This window comes from Pongo pygmaeus, chromosome 3 (assembly GCF_028885625.2).
Source record: "Pongo pygmaeus isolate AG05252 chromosome 3, NHGRI_mPonPyg2-v2.0_pri, whole genome shotgun sequence".
In the NCBI taxonomy this organism is placed as follows: domain Eukaryota; kingdom Metazoa; phylum Chordata; class Mammalia; order Primates; family Hominidae; genus Pongo; species Pongo pygmaeus.
Window position 1 is genome coordinate 156683116 of NC_072376.2, and position 25085 is coordinate 156708200.

The 25085-nt window shown below is 38.3% G+C and overlaps 2 protein-coding genes across 2 annotated transcripts in view; one reads left to right on the top strand and one right to left on the bottom strand.

The window, feature by feature from the left end:
- LOC129034608 (uncharacterized) overlaps positions 1-19430 on the top strand; it is a 97811-nt gene extending 78381 nt beyond the window's left edge. The window contains exon 4 of the mRNA XM_063664407.1: positions 18393-19430. The gene's annotated coding sequence lies outside the window, so the exon portion shown is untranslated. The remainder of the gene's footprint in view (positions 1-18392) is intronic.
- Positions 1-25085, bottom strand: part of FREM3 (FRAS1 related extracellular matrix 3) — a 125669-nt gene that overhangs the window by 59736 nt on the left and 40848 nt on the right. Inside the window, 1 exon segment of the mRNA XM_054486057.1 lies at positions 1003-1149. Within this exon segment, the coding sequence (XP_054342032.1) occupies positions 1003-1149 (147 nt within the window).

Below are 25085 nucleotides of genomic sequence, written 5' to 3' on the forward strand. Positions count from 1 at the left end.
GTAGTAACCTGGAATGTAGGCTGAGGCTGAGGGCCACCCAGAAATCAGGGTGCTCTTTGGCTGACCCCTTCTCCTAGGAGAACAGTCCTATTTTAGGAGCTCTGGGCCTGGAGCGGAGACTAGGGAAAGCTTGCCTTTTCTTGATCGCTTGTTTTCTCTCCAGCTCATTTCTTCCCTGGCTTCTCTCCAACAGTTTTGATATACTGCCTCGGCTCTGAGTGGGGTCCTGCATGTTGAGGAAACTCAATGCTTATTTGTAAAATGAAGACAATATAACCCTATCTGTCTTCTTAATAGATTATGTAAATAAAGGCAAAATGATTTCTGAAAGTTCTGGCAGCTAAAGATGTTATGAAAATGAAATGCAATAGTTGTTCTAATAACTATTAGAACAACTATTGTTAATTGTTAATGATGATAATCAGATATATTATGCAGGCATTATGTGTGTGTTTACTCCAAGAAAACATATTTCTGTACTAGGTCCTTGTAGAACATAAAGAAATTCGACACCGTACATGTCCTCAAGGAATTTATAACCTACTAGCAAGGTTAAAACAATGATACATAATCAAAAGAAATATATAGAACTAAACACAGTGATGGATCATATACTCATAAATAATTTTTCAAAAGAAATAGCTAGAACTAAGGCTAAAAATATATACTTAAAACAACTTTGAAGGAAATTGAGTGACTTGAAGATTGTGGGATGGCTATGAAGTGTCTTAATTTTCCTGGAGACTGGTGAGTTATAAAAGAGAGAAAGATGTAACTTGCTAGAAAGAGGAAAACAGGGGAAGGATGATAAAAATTGATACATATCTAAGCCCCATAACTCACATGGAGCAAAAACCACGGCACATTTTCACAGACACTTTTTTAGAGATTTCTCCAAACCAGTTATTTATTCTCTTTCAGTGTACTTTCTTATAATTATTTTTGGTCCTAGATTTCATGTTTCCATGACCTTTTACCAACAACCAATCCAAAGTTACTTACTGATAAATGATGTTTCTCCAAGGTATCCTCTGCGTGTAAGGGTCACTTCTAAGAATGTGGAATCTTCATCCACAATGTAGTACTCTTTCTCCAAACAAATCCAAGCCCAGTTTAGATGGAAAGGCTGATTTGTTAGTTTATTTCCTCCTGCAATTGATAGGGGCAAAGGAAAAGTCAGCTGGAGTATTTGATGGCAAAACTCAATGATCAAGGTGTGCATTTTACTTCTGAAACCAGGGGTTTCAAAACATACTCTTGTTTTATTTTATTTTATTTTTTTGGTAGAGAGAGGAAATGTTCTTTGCTTTTCTAGAGGATGTCATGAGTGTCATCTTAAGCCCTATTCCTCCTGCTTAATCTGGAGGGAGCCAGGTGCCTCCTATTCCCAAAGGGTCTTGTGCATCAGGGTTCCAAAGAGCCAGAGCTTGGTAGTTTTAAATTCAGGTCATACTCAACACCTCTATCCTTTCCTCCCTGCCTGTCTTGTTCGCTTCCACTCTCTCTGCCTCCTCCATTTTTGCTCTGCCCTTAACTTACTCCTTTGTATTATTTGAGCATCCATTTGATCTCATATTAGTCTGGAAGTTCCTTGAAGGCAATACCATTATATTTACTTATTTTATCACTTTCAGGACATAGTATGATGTATTGAACTTATACACTCTAATGTTTAAAAACTACCCATGAAGAGGACAATAGACAAGGGATATAAGGGCTCTATCTTATTTCCTCTTGTCCACACCGAGTCACTGGCCTCTTTCTGAAAGATCAACCCAGCCCCTTATTGTGGCTGTGTAAGGTTTGTGTATTGGTAGCAAGAGAAGGTCTCCCTAATCTAGGGAGTGGTTGCTGCAAATAATCTGGGGAGTGGTTGCTGAAAAGATGTTGAAGTAGAAATCTTTATGACTGAGTTTCAACTGATGGGCCAATATGATAGATATCAGATACCAAAGTGACTGTGTATGAACTTTACCAAATACAGCTTTACTAACCAGTTCCACAGTTACTGGACCCCTTAATGAGATCAAGCATACCAAAATGCGGCAGTGTGTGGACAAGAAAGAAGAATTTGTGAAGAGAGTACTTTAGAAAAAGCTGATGCTGTGGTGGAAATCCCTATTATCACCAAAAAGGGTATGGGTATGAGATGGGGCAACAGCCTTGACCTCCAGCCTACAGGGCTTCAGTGAACCTCCTGGAGAGCTTGACATCTTCTTCTATAGTTGGAGTCCATGTGACTTACTCATTTCCAAAAAAGATTGGCAGGGTAAAGGAGTGAGTGGAGAGCGCTGCATTTGGGAAGCAGTTGAGTAGCTTTGAAGAGCAGGACAAAGAAAGCAGGTATATGGACTAGAGGTGGGTCATCTGTCCAGTAGGGCCAGTTAAGGAGGCAACAGGATTTCCCCAGAAAGGAAGCTGGGAGCTGACCACCAGATTCCCATGGGTTGCACAGGCAGTAAGAGACAAAGAGGCTCCAAAGATAGGAATCTTCAAGGAACCCATGAAAACACCAAGTAAAGAAGGGGTCCCCTTTAAAGAGCTGCCACCCAGGACCTCCAACAGCAGATGGCAATGATACTTTCTATACTAGACTGTGCTCTGCCTACCTTATCTCCTCTCTCTCTAGAGTCAACCTTGGAAGAGCAATGCCTTGCTAGTAAGTGAAGGGAACCATGAGCATGGAAAGAGGGAAGCTGGCCTCAGCCCTCCTTCGCACTGCAGGTTCTGTTCTATAGGTGTAAAGAAGGATCAGTAGAAAACAAGCACTGAGATTTAATCCTACTTGGGCTTAAAGGAACTCACTGATGTGTAACTGCAAGATAAATGCATATGTTGATTTTCATGTTTACTCTTCATAATTTTCTGTCTTTAAAAAATAACATTATTGATACTATTGTGGATATTCTGATAAATACAGAAAAATATAAGATAAATAAATGTGCCCAAAATCCTACTACTATTTTTTAAAAACCATATTGTTTACAGTTTGAAAAAACTTTAATTATTCATGTATATAGTCCTTTAGATTTTGAAATCCCATGTCATGACAATAGTTTACTTTTTTTGTGTCTTTTTCAAAGTTCTTTTATATACTGTCACGTGTTTTATTCTACAAACCCATTACAGAGTATGGCAAATATTAATCTCAATTTATAACTGCACAGTTTCAGGAGGATGAGGCAATTTGACCAGGTCCCCACAGGTGAGTGGTGAGGCCAGTTTTGCAGTCTGCTAGTCCAGTGCTCTGTCTTTCACTCTGAGCTGCCATTCCTGTGGGTTAGGGATCAATGCAACACAAACACTTCAAAAGCAAAGTAGGAAAAATTTATTGCAGATCAGACCCTCTGAATAAAAACATGCACAGTGAGAAGGGTTTAACAATTAGAGACAGATACATTTCCAGATTCCAAACAGCTCATTTGTAGTCTTGGAATGAAGGGCATAGACTCCTGAGTCACATGGACCCAGGTTCTGGACCTGCCACTTATGAGCCATTTGATCATGAACAAATCATGGTTCTTCAGTTTCTTCATCTGTAAATGTGATAATAGCATTATGTGCTCAATAGGATTGTTGTGAGAATCAAAGAAAATAAATGCTACCAAATGACCGGCACAAATTAGGTGCTCAATAAATGTGGGTTCTTATCATCATGGTTTTAAAACAGCATAGGATTAATTTACGCTAGGCTATATTGCTGCTTTTGACTTTGCTTTCACTACTGACTGGTTAATACATCTTTTAAAAGTGTCTAGTTTCATAGGAACAGCCTGTGTTAGAACTTTTTAAAGCACTTTCTTGTCACATTTCGTATTCCTTTGCAATCTGCCTATATTTTGCCTGCCCCCATACCAAACAACACTATTGTTACTATTTTGTTGAAATTTTAGTATGCCTTGAGCAAGATAAGAAAATATGAAAGCATCATCCTCTTCAAGCATGAGCTCCTTAGTCACTGTAACCTGACATCACCGGCTAATCAATGCTTTCTGTGACCACATGCTTGCTGTTAGGCACCATATCAATTCACTTTCTAGAGAAATGAGAAAGACAAACATGGTCTGGGATAAATAAGAAATATTCTGTGTTTCAAAACATTTAAAGGAACCTACTTTAAACCAAGTATGTTAGGAGAAAGATGCTGGTAGGTATTGTTTCTAGTTCTAGATGAATCCAAGTAGGTGAAGTCCATCTACAGATGTTTTAAAGCTCTATTTATTAATATTCCTTAATAAAATTAACCTTAGAAATAGAGAAGTAAATAGCTAAGGAACAACTCAGTGGGGTTTTGGCCTAAAGATACCAGTGGCTAAAATGCAGTAAGTACATGTATTGGCCAGAAAAAAGACTGTCTATCAGATGTCAAAATAATTAATGGTGATGATAGAGCAGAAGAGAGTTTTCATTAAAGTATTTTCTCTTTCCCCTTCTCTATGAAGCAACACAAATCAGAGATAAATGGCTCCCTGGTGTATTGGTCATATCCTACAAATTGATCCCAAATACCGACTTCTTGTTATCTGCTAAAAAGGTTATTTTATTCCAATTAAATGTGAATTTGTGCCAAAGACAATATTATTTGATTCTGGGGCTGGCTTAGTTCCTAATGCTTACATCTTGAAGGAGCTACCATTGCAATTTCTGGTTTATTACAGAAATAAACATCCAGAAAAGTTGTGTTATTATAATGCTGTATTTATTTATTTATTTGTTTAGACAGAGTCTTGCTCTGTCACCCAGGCTGGAGTGCGGTAGCGCCGTCTCAGCTCCCTGTAACCTCCACCTCCCAGGTTCAAGTGATTCTCCTGCCTCAGCCTCCTGAGTAACTGAGATTACAGGCAAACATTACCATGCCCGGCTAATTCTAAATAGTAGAGATAGTATCTATACATTTTTATTTCCCTAGTGTGGGCATTGACCTTCAGGATTCTCGAATCCAACTAGAAAATAAGACGTGTGTATGAAACTGTTAAATTACAACACAAGGGCAATATGATTGTGGATAGAAATGAATGGAGCAAAATAAGTAGAAAGGAAGACTTCCTGGGACGACTGGGCTAGGAGAGATGGGTAGAATTCTCTTTGCAGAGAAGGAGGGGCCATTTTAATATGGAAGGAGAAGAAGGTAGACTTAGGGGAAGCAGACTGAAGGAAACTTACAAGGGCATGGTACATTCTTAAAAATTTGTAATGGTATTCTTTAGTAAAATGTACTGTTTCTAAGGCATGACCAGACTACTTCAGAATGGCTTCAGGAAGATTTCTGATTGTCAAAATACTTACGTGCATTTACCACAAAAAGAGTAATTCTGATAACCTAAAAACATTTCAGGCACCCTTTCAGTTTCTTTGGCTTGACAATTATGATAAAAAATGTGTTAATGCACTCCAGAATTCTCTTGTAGATGTAAGTTATAGTCTAGGTTTCTGAAGGATGATTGATGAAAAGTTACAATTAATTAATTAAGCCATCCATTCAGTTATTCCACCAATATTTATTGAATACCCGTTATATGCTATTGACTCTTCTAAGTGTTGAGGATAGAACAGTGAAATCAAAAAAATCCTTGTTCTTGTGTAGTTTACTTTCCAGTGGGCCAATAAGCAAATAATGTATAATATAGTTGATGGTGAAAGTGCTATGCAGAAATCAGGATAGTTGGATAAAGCATAACTGGGAAAATCAGAAGGTAATATTTTATATAGAGTGGTTAGAAAAGGCTTTCCTAAAGGGGTGTTATTTGATTAGAGATTGGGGGAAAGAATATTTCAGGCAGAGGGAAAACAAGCACAAAAATAAATATGTCCATATTTTAAAACTAATCAATATTCTGTCATGATCAAAGGCTACTTGGTCTCCATTCCCTTTGGGTGCCCTTTTTATTCCTATCAATCAGTACCTATCAATCAGTACTTAAGAAGGTGGATTGGCTTTTTCAGGCCAGTAGTATTCATTAGGGCCATTTAGTTAACATGATTTTGTTTTGTAACTATTCTGCAGCTTTTGAACTCCCTGTCCATATTTGGAGGATTTGGGATTTGATGAGTCCCTCACCTATAGCAGGAATGTCCAATCTTTTGGCTTCCCTGGGCCACATTGGAGGAAGAAGAATTATCTTAGGTCACACATAAAATACACTACATAACAATAGTTGATGAGCTAAAAAAAATCCAAAAAGCTCATAATGTTTTAAGAAAGTTTGCGAATTTGTGTTGAACCACATTCAAAGCCATCCTGGGCTGCATGTAGCCTGCAGGCCATGGGTTGGACAAGCTTGACCTACAGGAAGGAATTAGAAAATATCATTTTGCAGCCTCTTTTACAGCTAGGGCATAAGCTTGTCACTTAGGCTTTGCCAATGTAGCTTGAGACTTTGATTTAAAAGTGTACAATGTGAGGAGGCTGCAGGTCAACTGCATAGAGTCCATATTTTGGTGAGGGTTGCAGTGGAGGCACTTGGTTTTCATGGGCATTGGTAGCAGAGATCTAGTGTCCAGTGACAACTGTACCTAGTGGCAATGGTCATCCACAGAGTGCTGCTGGCATTCTTTCTGACTGCATGTCCTGTCATTCTGTCTCTCTGGCCTCCTAGAGATACTACTAAAGCTTATTACTGTGCCATAAAAAATTTCTTTATTTAAATAGCAATGATATTTAATAGGACTTAAATAGCAATGGTAGATTTGCAACTAGGAAAATTCTCTTGTAGATCTAATTATATTCTAGGTTTCTGAAGGATGATTTATGAAATATTACAATTAACTAAGCCATCCATTCAATTATTGCATAAATATTTATTGATCACCTGGTATATGCTGTTCCCTCTTCTAAGTGTTGACGATAGAACAATGAAAACAACAAAATCCCACAGCAATGAACTTGTTTTTGTCTTATTGGGTTTGTAAAGGAATAAGAAGACATTGAATAGTGAAGGTGAAAATGATTAGCATAACGCCTGGCATGCAGTAGGCACTCAAGACACTGGGTACATGAAGGCTATATTAATATCAATGCAATGCACACATTTTAATGGACATGTAGGAGAAAATAAGTACAAATTGGTGTTTTGGAATGCATAAATCAATTACATACAGAGAACTGATTATTTGCTCATTTACACAATATATAATTACTTTGAAGTCAAACCATACATCAGGCACAATCCTAAGGGTTGTAGATAAAAAGACATGTCAGGTATGGGCTCTTCAGAGAGGATGTTGACAGGCTTCATGAAATAATAAGAGCTTAAGCATTAAACAGTGACAGTGGAAAGGGAAAAGATGGATTAAAGAAAAATGAAGGAAGAACCATCAGTCTGTAGGAGATGACTAGCTCTGAGAGTTATGGGGACTGTAAAAAAATGACTCACGGAGCCCAAACAGGGCAGCTGGAGGAGTTGTGTAGGTATAGTAGTATAGCAGTATAGATATAGCAATAGCCGATTTAGAGAAGCCAAGAAGGAAGATAGCTTGGGAGTTTGGTTTTAATTTGGCTTTGATGTGATGATAAGAAGCCCCAGTACAAAAAGCTCATCAGATATTTGGATATATGGGACAAAGGTTTGGGGATAGCCAAAGGCAAGACATGTAAATTCAGGAGTAATTATTATGCAGGAAGTTTCTGAGAGAGAGGTTTAAAGTCGGGTTTCTGTAAGTTTAACAATAGAGAGCTAAATATATATTGTACAATCTTTGTATTTTGTTAGGCATTACTCTCAAAGGATCTAGGCAATTGTGGAGTTGGATAAGAAGATTTATAGCTAGTGGGACCCCAGCGGCTTATCTGACATAAGATACCCCGGGGGCTCTAAGTTAGCTGATTCAGCCATCACCCTTTTCCACCCTCTCTCAGACCTGCTACTGGGGTATTGATGGACAGCTGGCCACCCCTGGGCTTTGAAGCTGCAAGCCAGAAGCAAGGTGGAGGAAAGGGCTTTGTCTTCATGACACATCCTGCCTCCTCATGTGTGGCTCCGACTGAGAGTCCCCTTCTGGCTGTGCATAATCACTTGCTGGAGAAAGGGTGTGAGGGGAAGGAAATGAAATATCAGAAAGGGAGAAGCTGGGCTGGGCCAGGGAAACTCTGCTAAGACGGAGGCTTCTTGTGTGAGGGTCAGTTACAGGCTCCCTGACTTCTGAAGTCAGGGAATTGTGAGGGGGTGTGGGATGGGGGGATGTCACTGTGGTCCTTCCAAATGGAGGCCAGAGAGATCATTGCCTAGACGTTAGCTATGCCCCCACAGGCTTCAGTTGGGAGAACTCAACTTCCTTCCTCAGACTTAGCAGCAGGAAGTCAGCCAGATGATGCATTAACAATTGTATTCTGTGTGTGAGAGGTGGTTTAATGTGTAATAAATAAGACCACAGATTCTGGAGTGTATGAAAACCCAATTTATGTAAGTCAGGGACTTTGTGTAGCTGACACTATGTACTTCAATGAGGGAGACACTGTAGAAAAAGAGAACCAAGAACTAAACTTTGGGGACAGTTGCATTTGGAAACCAGTGAAGAAAAAGAAATCAGTTACAGAATAGAGAATAAGAAATATTTGAATTAGTTTTATCACAATGTGGAAGTCTGGTATAAAATGATCACCTAGAAGTAAAAAAGAATAGCTTGAAGCGTAAGTATAATTTTCACATCAAAGCATGACGCTTTGTTATTTGCTATATTAAGCTGTTGTAGCTACGTATCTAGTTATACTCTAGTGCATGATTTTCCATCTCAGTACTACTGACATTATGGGCTGGATAATTCCTTTGTGACAGTAGCCCTGTGCATTGCAGAATGCTCAGCAACCTCCCTGGCCTTTACCTCCTAGATACCAACAGCATTCCCTCCCTGCTCCTTCTCATCCTCAATTGTGACAATCAAAACTATCTTCAGACATTGCCAAATGTCCCCTGGGGGGAAAATCACCACTGATTGAGAACTACTGGTGTAGGTGAAATAATTTTACTGAATCTGATACAAATCTTCATGTATCTCACATGACTGTGTTTTAGAAGAATGATAAAACATTTTAGATTTGAATTTGGCGTAGATAATCAAACACTCTCTATTGAATTCAGAAGGTAGTCTTAGCATTGCCTAAATTAATCCAAGGAAAATCATAATATAAAACTATTTTCCATATGAGAAAATTAGAGTTTACAAGTCATGAAGAAGAGCTATTTAGTGGGGTTTGATTTACCATCACACTTTTTTCAGACAGTATTTTGAAGTGGAAGCATCAGGTTGTCAGGTTCAGTTGGCAAGACCTGACACTGTGTTCACTCACACAGTAGCTCTCTGGCCTTAGGCAACTTCTCATCTGCTCCCTCATCTATAAAGTGGGAGTAAAGAGTTGCAAAGAAGAATTGTGTGTGAGAGACCTCAGAGGTAGGGGAGTGCAGGACAAATATCATCTTTATAACTTAAGCTTTTACTATTAAATTCCTTTCTTCACATCATGAAACAGTAGAAAACATTGTTTTTTTTTTTTAAAAAAAAACTACATAGAATAAAATTGATGTCCTAATGTTCTAAAGAAAAAAAAAGAAAGGAAGACATATAACCTCATACTGGGAAATGAGAGTAAAGAGGGACCAACATGCACCAAATGCCCATTATGAGGCAAATATTGGGCTGGGCACTGTGCAGCCTGTCCAAAAAAAAAAAAAAAAAGACCTGGAGAGATGGTCAAGCTGAAGGTGATAGGAGTCAGTAGAAAGGCTCTGATAGGACCAGCCAGGACAAGAAAATGATTTGAGTGCACAGTAAAGTGAAGAAAAATAGAAATTTGAGGAATAGGAATGGCTTAGAAAGTGACTATTAAAGTAATAATAGAGAAAAACATCCAAATGGAGAATTTTTAACTTATCAAAATGTGAAGAGCATAATGGCATTTATGTTTTCACAATTATTTCCCATTAGGTTAAAAAATATGGGAAAAAGACATCAAGTATTTTACCTAAATACTATATTTAGGAAGATTTAATTTCGATATAACTTAATTACTAATTCTAATTTCTAATATAATCTCCTCTTTTAAAAATGCAATAATTTAAAAAATAAACACAAAAATAAAAACAAAATAAAAAAGATTATATACCACTAAAGAAATTTTGAAAATACATTTAATAAATGCTGACTCTCAAATAGGTAAAGTCATTTACCAAATGATAAAGTGGCAGCCATTGTCAAATGTTAAATGTTTATGACGTGAACTTGGAAAAAATTTTAATTGACTAGGATATTCTATCTTAAGTGCTTAATAATTTAAAGAAAAATTAATATTATATATACTTGTGTTTTCTAATACTTCATAACATTTTCAAATAGCTTCATTGTCATAAGCATTTAGCTTCTACAGCTCCCACCATAATATAGTTTTAAAGTGTATTTGAATTCCATAAGCACCCATTCATCATGAATTTGGAAACAATACCTTTACTTAGCAATTGTCACATAGTGTCAGTTAGTATCATTGTCATTTGGAAAATGCTTCACAGTGAGAAATGTGTTACTCTGACTTGTGACTTCACATGCACAGCTCCAGTTACATGTCTAGAGATGATAAATATAATGGTCTTTTTTTCCAATAGAGCTATAAATTTAAGGAAAAGAAAGTAACTTGGAATAGAAGAATTGGCAGATTAGGTAACAGAAAAAGCCAAACTGCATGTCAGCTAGGTCTCCATTTTCTTCCTCTGGCTATCTCCCATGTTCCTGGAGCTGTTGGTAGCAATTTCAAAAATGTGTCTTGTTGGTTGAAATTTGCCATATTCCCTTCCCGAATAAAGGTATTATTCTACTTGCTTGTCCAGTTCCATTTCTCAGGCTTTTGCTTAATTCACTTCTATTTATTCAACTGTTCCCCGGGTCTCCCTGATTGTGCCCTCTTAGTGCTTCATGGTGCCACCACCCACATCCTGGAGCTTGGAGGGACAGGTGGCCCTCTTTTTGGAGACTCCAACATTACAGGCTCATATCCATTCTCTTCTTGAGGAACAATAGGCTATTTTGTGCAACCATACAAAATAACCCATAGGTTTTTCAGAAAAGAGGGAAAACATCAAAAGAACAGCAAAGAGATGAGATTTATGTGGTCCTTTTCCTAGTTGTATTCTCCTAAGCTGCAGAGATGCCACTCACAGACAATGCTCTTAAATCCACCTCTTCAATCTTTGGACATGTGGGGCAGGTGGTGGAGGGAGAGGTCTTTGTGCTCATGTGGTTAGTGGGTGGGGAGAGCAGAAGGTGGCAGGTGTCAAGGCTGCTAGCTCTAATTCTGTTCACTGAGAGGTGTTTGGTATATTCTTTTTGGAGATGTCCCCAAACTGTCTTGATGATATATTTGGCTCTCCGTTTTGGAGAATAAAAACCCAACATGTCATGCTATGTATAACAACACAAGTTTTCGTGCCCTTTTTCTCTTTCTTAAAATAGTGTTCTTCAATATAAGAACAGTGGAAACAGTGTGAAATAATAAAGAACACAAGCTTTTCTTAGATTCTTTTGCATGCCTCAATAGGGACACCACATTCTTCTTTTGACACAAAATAAAATTACCCAAAGAAGTCTCAAAGCAAGACATTAGAGAGTTTTTAAAAATGGTTGTATTAGCAGAAGCTTTCAATTAGTAGCAAAGTGGAAATACACTGCATGCCCACATGGGCCATCTCTTTTTGGGAGCTGAGGCTCCACATGGCTTAACTGGAAGGCAGAAAACATTGTAACTTCTCAGAAGCATACAAGATTTAAGGAAGAGGTTGAAACAAACTCTTTATTCCAGAGAAAACAATATAATATAATATAATGTAATATGATATAGTTAATATAGCAACTTATTTAGAGATAAAAAGAATCATGCTCATTTTTGGATACAATCTTGAGTCCAGAGCAAGTGACTGTGAACTTTCATGTACTGAACTAGAGGGTCCTCTTCTCCTTTTGAATCTCACTCTATTTTCTTGTCCTTCCCCACTGGCGGTAAAGACTATGTTTGATCCCTATGCTCTAGGGCCAGGGACACCAGAGTTTGCTGTGTCCTTACCAATCTAGCAATTAAACATACTGTCCAGAACATAGTCTTGATTTATCATTATTGAGAAGACACAGATACAGAGTATTGCGACTCTGCGTAGTAGACTAAATAGGGCTCTAAGGCAGCAAAAGGAAATGTGGCCATCAGCATCACAGAGAGCTCATGACTGCCCAGGTGAGTGCCACACCCAAGTACATCATCTGCCCTTAGTATCACTTATTTCATAGTCGATCTTGTGATTGCTGTGTGAAATAATTTATATTTGCTTCCAAAATATTAATTTGGTGGTATCTTAAATTTTTTCTTCTGGTGATTCTTGCTTTTTGTGCTATGTAAGGATCCTTCTGTGTTGTTATAAGGATCAAATATGAAGATAGATGTGGAAGTTTTAGAAAACAGAATTTTCCTAAACCTAAGTTTGCAGAGTTTTCAGTAAGAAGAGAACAGTTCTTCACCCACAGAAATCATAGAAGGAGATAGTATTTGGGAGGGAATCAGCAGGGTGAGTCCTTCTATTAGATTGATCCAGAGGAAATTGTTATTTTCTTCAGGTCAAAAATGGGTGAATGTTCAGCAATTTCAAATAGTTCAACTTGACATACGAGTGGTGTCAGCATGTCGTGGGAACAGAACTGGACTGAGTGAGGAGATCTGGGCTGGAGTCTTGGCAACACCACTAACTAAAGGTGTGGTCCTGGGTGAATCGCTTACTTTGCAGGGCATCGTTTCCCCATCTCTCAGATGAGGGAGTGGAATTAGAACCTTTCTGAGTTCCTTTTCAGGTTTAACATTCTGTGATTCTTTCTGCCCCCTTAGCATGTGGCACCATTACAGCAATCCAGAAAACAGATTAACTTATTATGTCCCATTTTGGACAAACAATAATATCACTCAGCAAAAGTTGTTATAACCTGATATATTAAGTGAGCTTTAAGCTCCCTGGAGGTCTAAGCTGTGTGAGGAGGGTGAATTCCCCAGAAGGCATACAAACTGTCTGGGAACAGAAGTGCACTGGCAAATCTAGAGGTGTAATCTTAACATTGACTGCATATTATCACCAAGTCTTTTCATATCCATTATCTCATGTGCAAATCCAATCCTTACAACAACTTTCAAGAGTGGGAACAGTCATGCTTGACATTTGACAAATGGAGTACCTGCAGTTTAGTAACTGTGCCTTTTCTTGAGGTCACAGTGCTAGTAAAAAAAATGTAAAAATAGGCAAAGCTCTCTACAGTCTGGATCCTTTCTACCTCTCCATCGTCTCCTACCTCTCTTACTGACTTTGGAGCACACAGGTCAGCGATACCAAGTTCTCATGCTGTTTCACAGCTCTGAAAACTCTTATTCATCCTTGAAGGTCTTGTTTGAATGTTTCTTCTCAATGAAGCTTCCGTGGGTAATGGTTTATCTCTGCTACCCTTGCACATACTTTCTTTTTGCACCTCTCAGGGTACTGCAGTTAATTGTCTACATGTCAGTCTCTTTCCAGATTTGGAGCTGATTGCTCCAAATTACTCCAAGTGTCTTTTCACTTTGGAGTCCCTAGCACACAAGCACAGTTCCTGGCAATTAACAGGGGCTTAATCAATACCTGTTGAATGACAATGCTTTCTGGAGAAAAAAATGACCTAAATGTGGACTCAAAGAAGAATAGAATGAGCACTGCTAATAATTCAACCTATGTATAGTTTGTAAATGTATTACTTTTATTATCTTGTTACATAACTATGTAGATAATGGGTTAAAAATTTCTGGTAACTAGCCTGACCAACATGGAGAAACCCCATCTCTACTAAAAATACAAAATTAGCTGGGTGTGGTGGCACATGCCTGTAATCACAGCTACTCGGGAGGCTGAGACAGGAGAATCACTTGAACCCAGGAGGTGGAGGTTGTGGTGAGCTGAGATCGTGCCATTGCACTCCAGCCTGGGCAAGAAGAGTAAAACTTCATCTCAAAAAAAAAATTCTAGTAATGTAGTATAAAGCCATTTTTTTTTTCTAGTTAGCAACAGAGCCAGTACCTATAGTCAGGCTTTTAGATTCTTAGCTTAGAGCTTCTACAAAATACTGTATGTACAGCCAGGCTGTGAACCAATCTTTAAGTATGAGGGTCTTATTCTAGAGCAATCTTTAAAAAAATGGTAAAAGTGACTTACATGTCCATAGTATATATTATTTAACTTTTTATTCAAAATCTAGCATTCTCATGTTCTATAAATTGATCATGTTACATTGGTCATATAGAGTTGTACTTGATTGGCATTAAAATTAGATAGTATAATAAGTAAAAATAAATATTTCCTGAAAGCCATAATGCACTGTACATCTTAGAAACACCTGGTCCCAATCAAACCAAGCCCCTTTTCTTCCTTATACACATAGGAGACAGCCCAAGTGTGTCTGTGCTAATGTCAGTGAAATAGGAGGTGTAAAAGCCAGAAACACTTATTTTTCTAAGAATACAAAGATAAATGTCATATCCCTACACAGCTTATGTACACAGTGTACTCAAAGGAGAAATAAGATGACTCCAACAGCAATTAGATTCATAGATGTGAGGAAAAGGGAAACCACCTGAAGGTCTATATGAAAAAAAGGAGATAACAAAGAAGCCTTGTAGAGGCATAAAAATAAAGTTCTACTGACCACAGCCCAGGTTTTAGAACCAAGTGTATTCACTAACAATTGTGAGTTTGGCTGAACCTTGGATCTATCTAACAAATCCTTAAGTGAATGGGGGATGGATGACCTCTGGTTGAGACTTCTTTTTGAGGTTTAATAAAACAATAATTAGGGAGGAAAGGTTGGAAGTTAAGTAAACCACAGCACAGCTCTGTAATCATAATATCCATTGTTAGTCCACACATTGCAAAAATAGCCAAACCAGAGATGTAACAGATGTCATTAGCCAAGTTCTTGGCCAACACTTATCAGGCTAAGAATACAAGCTGAGCTTTTCTTTTCAGGGGAAGCATTCCATTTGCCAGAAATTCCTTCCTGTCAGACCACAAATCAATAATTGTTAGATAAATAAAAAGCTTCCACTTAACTTACACACTTTTGGGTAAAATATTACTTTTTTTAGAAATAAAAATGCCCTTTATATAGCATAAGCTATAAATGATCCCAAAGGTTTCCACTAAAGCAATAAACTGTCAAATTCGTAAATCTTATATACCCTTAAGGAAAATAGAACTGGTTCTGTTAGGCATCATTTTGAATGATGCTGTATAGAGAGGAAAAATTTTAAAGATGGCAGAATAATCATAGATGAATCATGTTCAGTGGCAGACTAAACTTGGATACTGCCTGCAGTCATGTTAAACAGAAATTCAGTTCAAAAACCATTTATAATACCTAGAAAGAAGCTTACCCCAAAAGCTGAAAGACCTCTACACTGAAAACTATAAAACATTGTTGAAGAAATTGAAGAAGACACAAATAAATGGAAAGATATCCTGTGTTTCTGTATTCTAAGTATTAGTATTGTTAAAATGGCCATACTACACAAAGCAATATACAGATTTAATACAATCCCTGTCAAAATACCAATGACATTCTTCACAGACGAGATAAAAATAATAGAATTTATATAGCAAGTAGCCAAATAATCCTGAGCTTAAATAACAAATTTGGAGGCACCGCACTACCTGACCTCAAAATACACTACAAAGATATAGTAACAAAAACAGCATAGTACTGGCATAGAAACAGACACACAGATCAATTAAACAGAATAGAGATCCAAGAAGTAAATTCGTGCACCTGCAGCCAACCTATTTTTAGTAAAGGCAACAAGAACACACCTCGAGGGAAAGAGTCTCTTCCATAAATGGTGCTGGGAAAATTGGATAGCCAAATGCAGAAGAATGAGGCTAGACCTCTATTTCTCATCATGTACAAAAATCAACTCAAAATGGATTAAAGAATTAAGTGTAAAACTCAAAACTATGCAACTACTGGGAGAAAACATAGGGGATAGACTTCATAACATTGGGCTGGGAAAGGGTTTTTTAAATAAGACTTTAAAAGCACAGGCAATGAAAGCAAAAATAGACAAATGGAATAACATCAAACTCACATGCTTTTGCACAGCAAAGGAAACAATCTACACAATGGTAGGAAGTGTTTGCAAACTACACATCTGACAAGGAGTTAATATATGAATATATAAGGAACCTAACAGCAAAAAAACACAAACAAACAAAATAATCCAGAAAACAATGGGCAAAAGACCTTAATAAACATTTCTCAAAAGAAGATATACAAATGGCCAACAGGTATATGAAAAAGTGTTTAATATCACTAATTATCAGGGAAATGCAAATCAAAATCACAATGGGATACCACCTCACTCCAGTTAGGATGGCTATTATCAAAAAGACAAAAGTCAACAAGTGTTGGTGAGGATACAGAGAAAAAGGAACACTTACTGCTGGTAGGAATATAAAGTAGCACAGCAACGATGGGAAACAGTATTTTGGAAGTTCCTCAGAAAATTAAAAATAGAACTACCAAAGCACCCAGTAATCCCACTGCTGGGTATATATCCAAAGGAAATAAAATCAATATGCTGAAGAGGTATCTGCACTCCAGTGTTTATTGCAACACTATTTACAATAGCCAAGACATTGGATCAGTGTAAGTGTCCAACAACAGGTGAATGGATAAAGAAAATGTGGTATAGAAACACAATGTTTATATTATATAATATATAAAGTATATAAATATAAACAGAACCATAGAAAAGAGGAAAAATCTTGTCATTTACAACAACATGAATGAACCTGGGAGACATCATGTTAAGTGAAATAAGTCAGACACAGAAATGCAAATACTGCACAGTCTCACTTGTGGGATTTTTTTTTTTAAAAGTTGGTGTCGTAGAAACAGAGAGCAGAACAGTGGTTATCAGAGACTGGGGAGGGCAGTTGGGAGGGGAGGATGAGGAGAGGCTGGTCAACAGGCAGAAAGTTACAATAAGGTAGGAGAAATAAGTTCTGGTGTTCTGTTGCACAGTAGGATGACTATGGTAAATGGTAAGGTATTGCATGCTACAAAATAACTAGAAGAGAGGCTTTTGAATGTTCTCACCACAAAGAAATGAGAAATGCATGAGGTGATGGATATGGTAATTACCTTGATTCGATCAGTATTTAACACATACATTATGGAATTATCAAATTGTACCCTATAAATATGTACAAGTACAGCATATCAATTACAAATTATTTAAAATATGTTTTATTAAAATGAAAATAGTTTTGGGGACTTTGGATTGTACATACTGTTTTATGAATTATGCTGCTGCATAATTTAACATAGGATACTGTTATATGATGATCAGGAGCTTCCAAACACAGACAGAAATTGACAAGAGAACAATCCAGGCTCTTGGTCTCTGTAACTTTCTGTTAATCTTATTCCCCTCTTGCTCTGCATATGTGTGTGTGTGTTTGTGTGTGTGTCTGTGTGTGCATGCATTTGCATACGTGTTTCTTTTCCCAGGGCCCCTTTCTGTTTCTTTTATCTTGCCCTTCTCCGTGTATCTGCATCATCTTCCTATTTCTACTTCTTTGTCTTTATGCATACGTGAGCTCTTTCCATTTTCCATAAGGTAATTTAGTTTTGTATACACTATCTTTAAAAAATCTAAAATATAAAGAATGAGTATCTAATAATCAGCATCCACAAAGAGATTTCTCAATGTATTTGTTTCCTTTACCATGTCTCTGGAGTCAAACCTTGTAGATCCCTGGAAATTTGTGATAAAATCTCAAGGTAATTCTTCACTTCCACATCTTTAATTGAACACAGACACAAAAATGGGCATGATCTCTGAGGTTGTTTCCAGTCTTTAGATCTATAACTTTGAGTATAGTAATAATTATAATAATAGCTTCTATAATTTTACCTTTTTGAAAAATAACAAAAGGCAAGTTCAATCTACAAAGCATATAATTTTTAAAAAAGCATTTCTTGGAGTTTATAAGGAAAATAAACATTTTCTCACAAAGTACATATAAACTGTATAGTACAAGCCATACAACAAAACTATGACTGCCCCGGCAAGCCAAGGTCCTCTGCCCAGCCATAGAAGTTCCATAGTTATATTAGGGTAGGTGGCCTTTTGGTTTCCCTAGGGAAGCCCAGGCAGAAGTTATAGATTGAGGATTAAAATGCACCATTTCCCCTCAAATCTATCCTTTCCAAAATTATTATTATCATAATTTCTGATTCTGGCCTTCTTTCTATGTATTAATAATGGGTGATAAAGCAAACTGGGGATAAGCATCACTAGTGAAAAGATAACTATTTCTTAAGTGAAGACACATGAATCTGCTTTTCTCATGCAGCTTGTACACAAGAGAGTCCAGCAGGTCTGTGGCCCACCTCAACAGAAGAGGAACTGTGTGCTCTGTGAGGACGGTAAGATGATCATTGAAAGCCTAGGGGTTTTGCTAGTGCGGGGCGAAGACATTCATGGTCTGTGGAACTGTTTCATAGCTCTTGCAAACTCTCTACTTAAACCTGAGAAAAAGAGGCACCAATTTACTCTGATTGAATTTTCATTCAGGGTACCTCTACTTAATTCAAGAATGGTGACAACTTTTTGATGGAATAGTCACTGGGATAGTTAATTTCATGTGTCAATGCAGCTAGGCTATGGTGCTCAGTCTAGATGTTGCTGTGACGGTATTTGTGTATGCGATTAACATTTATAATTATTTGACTTTAAGTAAAGTAGATTACCCTCCATAATGTTGGTGGGCCTCATTCAATCAGTTAAGAGCCTTATGAGCAAAGACTAAGGTTTCCCCAGTAAGCAATCCTACCTCATGACTGAAACATAGAAACCCTGCCTTACTTTCCTGCCTGCTTGCTTGTCCTGCAGATTTCAGACTCAAGACTGTAACATCAACTCTTAACTGAATTTCCAGCCTTTCCTACAGATTTTGTATCTGCTAACCCCCACAACTGTGTCAGCCAGTAAATATCTATGTTTTATCTGTCTATCTATCTACTTATCTATCAATATATTGGTTCTTTTTCTGATTCTCTGGAGAATCCCAACTAGTATAGCTACTATGATATTCACCCCTTGCCTTTTTTTCTTCATCTGTGAAACTTTGCTAGATACAGGCATCTTACAAAATCTCATATCTTAATTACTTTTAATTATTATTTACATGTTTGGACCCTGTCTTCATGTTTTGTTTGCTTGTTTTAATTCAGTAAGGAGCATTTTGTATGTAGCCTTTGCAACAAGAACCCTTTGTAGGGGGAGATTTGCCCCTTCCCCAGTGAGAGAGATGAAGTATTTTAATGTTACCTAATTTGCCTAACGCGCTTTCATGAAGATTTAAACTCAGATCCTTCACTGGAGAATACATAATAATAACAAAAAAAAGAAATCCTCTGTTTATAAAAGTTGCCCAACATTTAAAATTGTTGGAAAATATGAGGAAGAATAAGACATACAACATGAAAGCTTAAGAATGTTTTACATAAAATACACTGAATATTCATTCAAAGATCCTTCAGAGGAAGACTTGAGTTGCAAAACTGATGCATTAGCGAACGTTACTTAAGGTATTAGGACATGCTGTATTTTCATGTACTAACGATTAGTTGGTTTTCTTTTTTTTTGGAGACAGAGTCTGATATGATTTGGTTCTGTGTCCCCACCCAATCTCATCTTGAAATGTAATAATCCCCACATGTCAAGGGCAGGACAAGGGGGAGATAATTGAATCATGGGGGCAGTTTCAGCTGTGCTGGTCTTGTGATAATGAATGAGTTCTCACAAGATCTGATGGTTTTACAAGGGGCTGCCTCCTTCTCTCAGCACTCACTTCTTCCTGCCACCAAGTGAAGAAGGACATGTTTGCTTCCCCTTTCACCATAATTGTGAATTTCTTGAGGCCTCCCCAGCCCTGCAGAACTGTGAATCAATTAAACCTCTATCCTTTATAAATTACCCAGTCTCAGGCAGTTCTTCATAGAAGCATGAGAACAGACTAATACAGTAAATTTGATACTTCAGAGAGTGGGGTGCTTCTATAAAGATACCCAAAAATGTGGAAGTGACTTTGGAACTGGACAACTGGCAGAGGTTGGAAGTTTGTAGGGCTCAGAAGAAGATAGGAAAATGTGGACAAGTTTAGAACTTCCTAGAGACTTGGAGGGCTCAGAAGAAGACAAGAAGGTGTGGGGAAAGTTTGGAACTTCCTAGAGACTTGAATGGCTTTGACTAAAATGTTGATAGTGATATGGACAATTAAGTCCAGGTTGAGGTGGTCTCAGATGGAGATGAGGAACTTGTTGGGAATTGAAATAAAGGTGATTCTTGCTATGCTTTAGCAAAGAGACTGGTGGCACTTTGCCTCTGCCCTAGAGATCTGTGGAACTTTGAACTTCAGAGATATGATTTAGGATGTCTGGCAGAAGAAATTTCTATGTGACAAAGCATTCAAGAGGAAGCAGACCAGAAAAGTTTGGAAAATTTGCAGTCTGACAATGTGATAGAAAAGAAAAATCCGTTTTCTGGGGAGAAATTCAAGCCTGCTGCACAAATTTGCATAAGTAATGAGGAGCCAAATGTTAATCACCAAGACAATGGGGAAAAATGTCTCCAGGTCATATCAGAGAACTTTGTGGCAGCCCCTCCCATCGCAGGTCCAGAGGCCTAGGGGGCAAAAATTGTTTTGTGGGATGGGCCCAGGGCCTTGCTGCTTTGTGTTGTCTTGGGACTTGGTGCCCTGTGTCCCAGCTGCTTCAGCTCCAGCCATGGCTAAAAGGGGCCAACGTACAGCTCAAGCCATTGCTTCAGAGGGTGCAAGCCCTAAGCCTTGGTGGCTTACATATAGTGTTGGGCTTGTGGGTGCACTGAAGTCAAGAATTGATGTTTGGGAACCTCTGCCTAGATTTCAGAGGATGTATGGAAGTGCCTGGATGTCCAGGCAGAAGTTTGCTGTGGATGTGGAGCCCTATGGAGAACCCCTTTTAGGGCAGTGCAGAAGGGAAATGTGGGGTTGGAGCCCTCACACAGAGTCCCCACTGGGGCACTGCCTGGTGAAGTGGTGAGAAGAAGGCCACCATCCTCCAGTCCCCAGAATGGTAGATCCACCAACAGCTTACACCGTGTGCCTGGAAAAGCTGTAGACACTCAATGCCAACCCATGAAAGCAGCTGGAAAGGGGGCTGTGTCCTGCAAAGCCACAGGAAGAGCTGTCCAAGGCCATGGGAGCCCACCTCTTGCATCAGCATGACCTGGATGTGAGACATAGAGTCAAAGGAGATCATTTCGGAGCTTTAAGATTCGACTGCCCTGCTGGATTCTGGAATTGCATGGGGCCTGTAGCGCCTTTGTTTTGACCAGTCTCTCTCATTTGGAACAGGGGTATTTACCTAATGCCTGGACTCCCATTGTATCTAGGAAGTAGCTAACTTGCTTTTGATTTTACAGGCTCTTAGGCAGAAGGGATTTGCCTTGTCTCAGATGAGACTTTGGACTTGGACTTTTGGGTTAATTCTGGAATGAGTTAAAACTTTAGGGAACTGTTGGAAAGGCATGATTTTGTTTTGAAATGTGAGGACACGAGATTTGGGAGGGGCCAGGGATGGAGTGAAATGGTTTGGCTCTGTGTACCTACACCTTGAACTGTAATAATCCCCACATGTCAAGGGCAGGACCAGGTGGAGATAAGTGAATCATGGGAGCAGTTCCTGCCATGCTGTTCTCATGATAGTGAGTGAGTTCTCATGAGATCTGATGGCTTTATAAGGGACTTTCCCCTTTGCTTGACACTCACTTCTCCTTCCTGCCACTAAGTGAAGAAGGACATGTTTGCTTCCCATTCTGCTGTGATTTGTTTTCTGAGGCCTCCCCAGCCCTGTGGAACTGTGAGTCAATTAAACCTCTATCTTTTATAAATTACCCAGTCTTGGGCAGTTCTTCATAGCTGTGTGAGAATGGACTAATACAGAGTCCTATTCTCTTGTGCAGGCTGGAGTGCAATGGCGTGATCATAGCTCAATGAGCCTCAAACTCCTGGGCTCAAGCTGTCTCCCACCTCAGCCTCCTGAGGATCTGAGACTACATGTGTGCACCACCACACCCAGCTAATTAAAGCATTAAAAAAAATAGAGATAGGGTCTTGCTATGTTGCCTAGGCTGGTCTCAAACTCCTGGCCTCATGTGATCCTCTGTCTTGGCTTCCAAAAGCACTGGGATCACAGGTATAAACTACCAAACCTGGCCGCTTTTTTTCTTTAACTGAAATTCCATGGCTTAAAAATCTTAGTTGTAGAAAATAGAGCCAATTTAATTTTAATAAGGATAGTAGAACAGAGAATATCATTTACCAAAAATGTTTATATGAATAAGATTCCATATCTGTTAAATTTCATTGTAAAGTTTTAAATGGATTCTATTGCAGTCATAGATTCTGCCTTACCAGTATGGAAATCCTGAAAACACCATCAACTCTTCATCATCACTAAATTCTCCTTTGTCACACATGCTCCATACCTTATGTTCTTCTCACCTTGTGCATCAGACAATATTTGGATCAGTGCTTCAGCTTTCTGGAAACCTCTGCATTCCTCCTGATCCCATTACAGACTGCACAGACTCTTGTTTGTTTTTCCTTTGTGAAAATTAAATGTACTCATACCAACCCAGGGACAGAAAAATGCTAACCTGGGAGTGTTAATAATAAGATCCTTCACAAGGTTTAAATTTCCCATTCTCTTCAGGCATTAGTAATACCTATTGACTACAGTTTTGATGATAGGTAGACCTTCCTGGAAGAGTTGAAGATATTCATGGCTTTCAATGGGACTTTCTTCCTTGGCTTGGACTACTTGCCTTAGAATCCTGTATATAAAATTTTTTCTCACCTTGTCTGTCATTGCAAATGAAACTATATTTGCATTACAGGCTTGGGAAATGAGGCTCCATGTACTTGCTACAGTGGCACTAGATAACAGAATTGCAGATTATTTATGAAAAATTAAGGTCTCTTTACACACTGGTTAACACCTTCTGTTTCCTCTGAATGAATGTTTCAGCACCAGTTGAGGACTCTTTGCATAAAATTTAAGAACAAATCAATTGGTTGTTCAAATTGAACAAACCAGTCCATGACATCTACTCTCACAGTATGGGTTTGGCAAAACAGGAATTTAGCTGGGGAGCATTCTATAAATATTAGTTATGCTGTTTCTATCTTTGTTCCCATTCATTGCTTTTGTCATGTCAATTGTTAACAAAATCATAAATGCTATCGCACAGTCAGCATTCCACCAGTTCATACATCTGATGATTCTATAACAAAAGAAGTCTGAAACAACACTGAAAAGACACTAATAGTGTGTGAAATTCTCTCTCCGAACAAAGGTAGTAGTGTGGACCTAAAAATCTGATAATTTGCCTATCTTATTGTAGGCATGTTGTTTTGCCTGAAAGATGAAAACCAATGGAAGGCACTGTAAAAGCAGTTTTTACTCACAAAGCTCTTGTTCAGGAGATATTAAAAGCCGGATGCTGTACTTGACCTTCCCCACGGTTGGTTCTAACCAGCCATATCTTATAAATGACAATGAACTATCAGCCAAAGATGATCAATGACTGTGGTATCTAAACCCTCACCAGGCCCAGTTGACGAGTCTTCTGTGAATGGTGAACATGCAACTGGTACTTATTTACTTACTTATTTATTATAGAGACCTTGCTCTGTCACTCAGGCTGGAGTGCAGTGGCACACTCATAGCTCGCTGCAGCCTTGAACTCCTGGGTCCAAGCTGTCCTCCCACCTCAGCTTCCTGAGTAACTGGGACTGTAGACACATGCCAACATGCCCAGCCAATTTTAAAAAGTTTCTGTAGAAACAACATCTTTCCATATTGCCCAGGATGATCTTGAACTGCTGGCCTTAAGCTATCCTCCTCACTTGGCCTCTCAAAGTGCTAGGATTACAGGTATGAGCCACTACAGCCAGCATGGGATTTGTTTTAATCATTTATATCAGTACTGTGGATTCATCCCACCCTCTCCAGTGTACAGGCTTCAGTCCTTAATTAGCATAATCACAATCGACTTTTCTTTCCTCGGGATGTATCAGTCCCTGACTTCTCATCTTCAGTGAACTACTCTGAATTTTTTCAATGATGGAATTATCTTCCTGGCAAGTAAACAAACTCAGTGCTCATTTATTTGATCACTGTAGTGGTCTAGGTATTCCTTTTAATAATATTCATATGTTTCTATTTTACTTACTATTTAAATAGCGGATAGTAATTTGATTTGTTTTTAGTCAGACAAGTAATATATTTCCAGAGTGTTAACCAGGACTTAAGAAACAATGGGATTCCTGAGTGGTTTTAAAAACACATATCTCCCTGCTTTTTTAAATGGTTGCTCATTTCACCATAATTTTCACAGAATCTATAAACAAATAGTTAATGCTGGTCTATTAGATGATTTCTCTAATTACCGTTTGCTAAATCTTTTCAGTGTTTGGCTTGCTCTACAAGAATCAAGCAAGATAGAGACTTTTGATTTCCTATGAATTCAATAGGAACTCAGAGGATGGGTAGAAAGACATTATAAAAGACCGAAATCCCAATTCTTAAATATTCAAAGTTTCGGATAAGATGGTTCAGAGTTTCACTGGAGAGCACTCCAGTGCCCTTGATGGGGACATGGAAATGCACACATGGAACAAAATGCTGGAGTCTGGAGGGCCTTAGAATTCATTTGCACTATCTGCTCCTTCCTCAACAGATGGTAACTGTGCTCTAATTTCAGTGGGTGCTGATTAGTAAAGTGGTCAACTGAAATGCTATAAGTTGGTTTCTTTTATTAATGAGTTAATGCGACCCTCAAAAAGACTTGGTCAACACACTCCCATATTAGTTGAAATTGTGCAAATCCATATTAGTGCAAATCAGTTGCAAATTAGTTGAAATTGTGCAAATCTCAGGAAATGGTTTAACCTGTGAGAAAATAGTAAAGCCCACCCTTAAGTCATTTATACTTCTTA